Source organism: Octopus bimaculoides, chromosome 7 (genome assembly GCF_001194135.2).
Source record: "Octopus bimaculoides isolate UCB-OBI-ISO-001 chromosome 7, ASM119413v2, whole genome shotgun sequence".
Lineage (NCBI taxonomy): Eukaryota > Metazoa > Mollusca > Cephalopoda > Octopoda > Octopodidae > Octopus > Octopus bimaculoides.
This window is the reverse complement of record NC_068987.1, coordinates 87,614,978-87,618,322: the sequence shown is the minus strand read 5'-3', so window position 1 is coordinate 87,618,322 and position 3,345 is coordinate 87,614,978. Positions and strand designations below refer to the sequence as shown.

The 3,345-nt window shown below is 41.5% G+C and overlaps 1 protein-coding gene across 1 annotated transcript in view; it reads right to left on the bottom strand.

Annotated features, from left to right (window-relative positions):
- The window catches only part of LOC106880976 (probable basic-leucine zipper transcription factor Q), a 49,676-nt gene that overhangs the window by 1,920 nt on the left and 44,411 nt on the right, over positions 1–3,345 (bottom strand). The window contains exons 3-5 of the mRNA XM_052969453.1: positions 3,079–3,133; positions 2,049–2,341; positions 570–762 (exon numbers count right to left, since the gene is read on the bottom strand). Coding sequence (XP_052825413.1) covers positions 570–762; positions 2,049–2,341; positions 3,079–3,133 — 541 coding nt within the window. The remainder of the gene's footprint in view (positions 1–569; positions 763–2,048; positions 2,342–3,078; positions 3,134–3,345) is intronic.

Here is a 3,345-nt window from a genome sequence, read left to right as displayed (position 1 = left end):
GTCAGTGGGTACTGGCATCGGCCACGTTTGGTTGGTGCGTTTTACGTGCCACTGGCATGAGAGTCAGTCATATATATACATATATATATATATATATATATATATTTATATATATATATATTTATTTATTCATTTATTTATTTAATAGTTTTTACATTAAGACTATGTAAACCTCAGGAGAGGCTGTATGGTAAGTAGCTTGCTTACCAACAACATGGTTCTGGGTTCAGGCTTACTGTATTGCACCTTGGGCAAGTGTCTTCTACTATAGCCTCAGGTTTACCAAAGCCTTGTGAGTGGATTTGGTATACAGAAACTGGAAGAAGCCCATGGTATATATATATATATGTGTGTGTGCGTTTGTGTTTGTCCCCCCAACATCGCTTGACAACCGATGCTGGTGTGTTTATATCCCTGATACTTAGCAGTTCAGCAAAAGAGACTGATAGAATAAGTACTAGGCTTACAAAGAATAAGTCCTGGGGTCGATTTGCTTGACTAAAGGCAGTGCTCCAGCATGGCTGCAGTCAAATGATTGAAACAAGTAAAAGAATAAAAGAATGTCTAACCTGCCAGAGGGGAATATAAATTGATATGAGGTGCTGCTGAAGTTAGTGAGGCCCCTAGAGTTTGCACCCCAGAATTGGTTGCAGATATGGCCACAGGCATATCTAAACTCAACTCAACATCCATGTCTTCGTCCCATATACTGTTCTGGAAGGGGAAATTGTCTTGGAGACAGATTGTGGGATCCAACAGGTTCTGAAATCAGAAAGCAGAGAAGGAAATTAAAAAAACAAACAACAACAACAAATATTATGAGTTGTACTTCATAGGTTTAGGGTTACAAACAGGAAAACAGAAGTGAAAACATGAGGGAATATATATTTTTTTATGATTAATTAATTGGCACTCCGTCGGTTACGACGACGAGGGTTCCAGTTGATCTGATCAACGGAACAGCCTGCTCGTGAAATTAACATGCAAGTGGCTGAGCACTCCACAGACATGTGTACCCTTAACGTAGTTCTTGGGGATATTCAGCGTGACACAGTGTGACAAGGCTGACCCTTTGAATTACAGGCACAACAGAAATAGGAAGAAAGAGTGAGAGAAAGTTGTGGTGAAAGAGCACAGTAGGGTTCACCAGATATCCCCTGCCGGAGCCTCGTGGAACTTTAGGTGTTTTCACTCAATAAACACTCACAACGCCCGGTCTGGGAATTGAAACCATGATCCTACGATCACGAGTCCGCTGCCCTAACCACTGGGCCATTGCACCTCCATGATTAATTAGTGGATGGTGATGAGCAGGCAGAATGCTTTGTGGTATTTTGTCTGTTTTTATGTTCTGAGTTCAAATTCTTCTGAGGTTGGCTTTACCATTTATCCTTTCAGGGTCAAAAAAATAGTCCCAGTTGAGCAGTGGGGGGTCAATGTGGTCGGCTTCGGCCCTTCACTGAAAATTTCAGGCCTTGTACCTATAGTAGAAGGGATTATTAATTGATTGCAGGCAGAAAGCCAACAGAATCGTCATTAACATGGTGGACGAAATGCTTAGCAACATCTCTTCCCTCTCTTTATGTTCTGAGTTCAAATCCTGCCAAGGTCGACTTTGCCTTTCATCCTTTCGGGGTTGATAAAATATGCACCAGTGAAGTACTGGGGTCAGTGTAACTGACATCGCCCACCTCAAAAGTTGCTGGCCTTGTGCAAGAATTTGATACCATAAAAGGCAGCAAAATGGCAGAATTGTTATCATGCTGGAGAAAATGTTCTGAGTTCAAATTCTGCTGAGGTCAATTTTGCCTTTCATCAGTTTGGGGGTCAATAAAATAAGTACCAGTTGTGTACTCGGGTTAATGAAATTGACTTCACCCACCTCAAAACTTGCTGGCCTTGTGCCAATATTAGAAACCCGGTGTTACAGAGTAATTCAAGGGCCAAGAATTTCGTGTATTGGCACTTCAATTCACAGACATTTACACAGAGTACAAAGGATATTAAGATTTTAAAGGTACACTAGATGTGTGTGGTGGAGGGGTTACCTTTAGGTTCATTTCTGACATTGTTGGGTCTAAAGAAAGAGTTGTGTCCACAGCACCGACTTCCTTTAATAAGCTGCTGTTGTTTTGTTCTAGAATCTCGACATGTTGTGGGGTCGGACTGTCTGGTAGAAAAGGGGACTGGATATGATACTGATTAGGGCCTCCTGATAATATATTGGGTTGCTCTGGGTGCACATTTGCTGTCTGTCGGATGTTGATGATGTTGGGTAGATTCGGTGAAATCTGCATCTGAGGTGAGTCTACTCGTCCCTGGATAATCAATTCCAAACGTTCTGAAAAAGACAAACAAACCAAAAAAAAAAAATGGATGTGGAAAGAAAGATACAAAGAAATTGAACAAAGTCAAATTTTATTTTTAATGTTTTACATAATATTTGGCTGGAGCGGCTGTTTGGTAAGGAGCTTGCTCACCAACCACATGGTTCCGAGTTCAGTCCCACTGCGTGGCACCTTGGGCAAGTGTCTTCTACTATAGCCTCGGGCCAACCAAAGCCTTATGAGTAGATTTGGTAGTCGGAAACTGAAAGAAGCCCATCGTATATATATATATATATATGTATATATATATATGTATGTGCGTGTATATGTTTGAGTGTCTGTGTTTGTCCCCCGAACATCGCTTGAAAATCGATGCTGGTGTGTTTACGTCCTTGTAACTTAGCAGTTCGGCAAAAGAGAACTGATTAAATAAGTACTAGGCTTACAAAGAATAAGTCCTGGGGTCGATTTACTCGACTAAAGGCGGTGCTCCAGCATGGCCACAGTCAAATGACTGAAACAAGTAAAAGAGTAATATTCGGCAGTTAATTCTACCAAATATAATATAATGGATTTATTCTTTGATTTGAAATCATTTTATAAATACCTGCATCTGATGGAACTCAACTAAATGTACCGAAAGAGCTTGATGGTGATCATGGCCGGCCCTAGGGTTGCTGGTGCCCCCGGGCAAGCTGAACTTCGGTGAGTACAAGCTGACAGTTGTGGAAATTTCCTTAAATTTTGTCACGCCCTTTTTGGTACCCCCTAGCACATGGTTCCCTGGGTGCCTCCTTGAGCTGGTCCTGGTGGTGATGTTAAATATGATAATGGATTAAGGGAATGACCCCTGAACATTTAGGGCCCATCTGATAGGGCTCTGCACAGTATTGCTCCCATTAAAGCAGCACCTGGACAGAACCCTTTTTTTCCCCTTGGAATCCCCCCTCCCCTCTACACTACTGTTGTTTGCAATCTTTTTTTTGATTAATTACTGTTTTTTAAACAATGATAATAC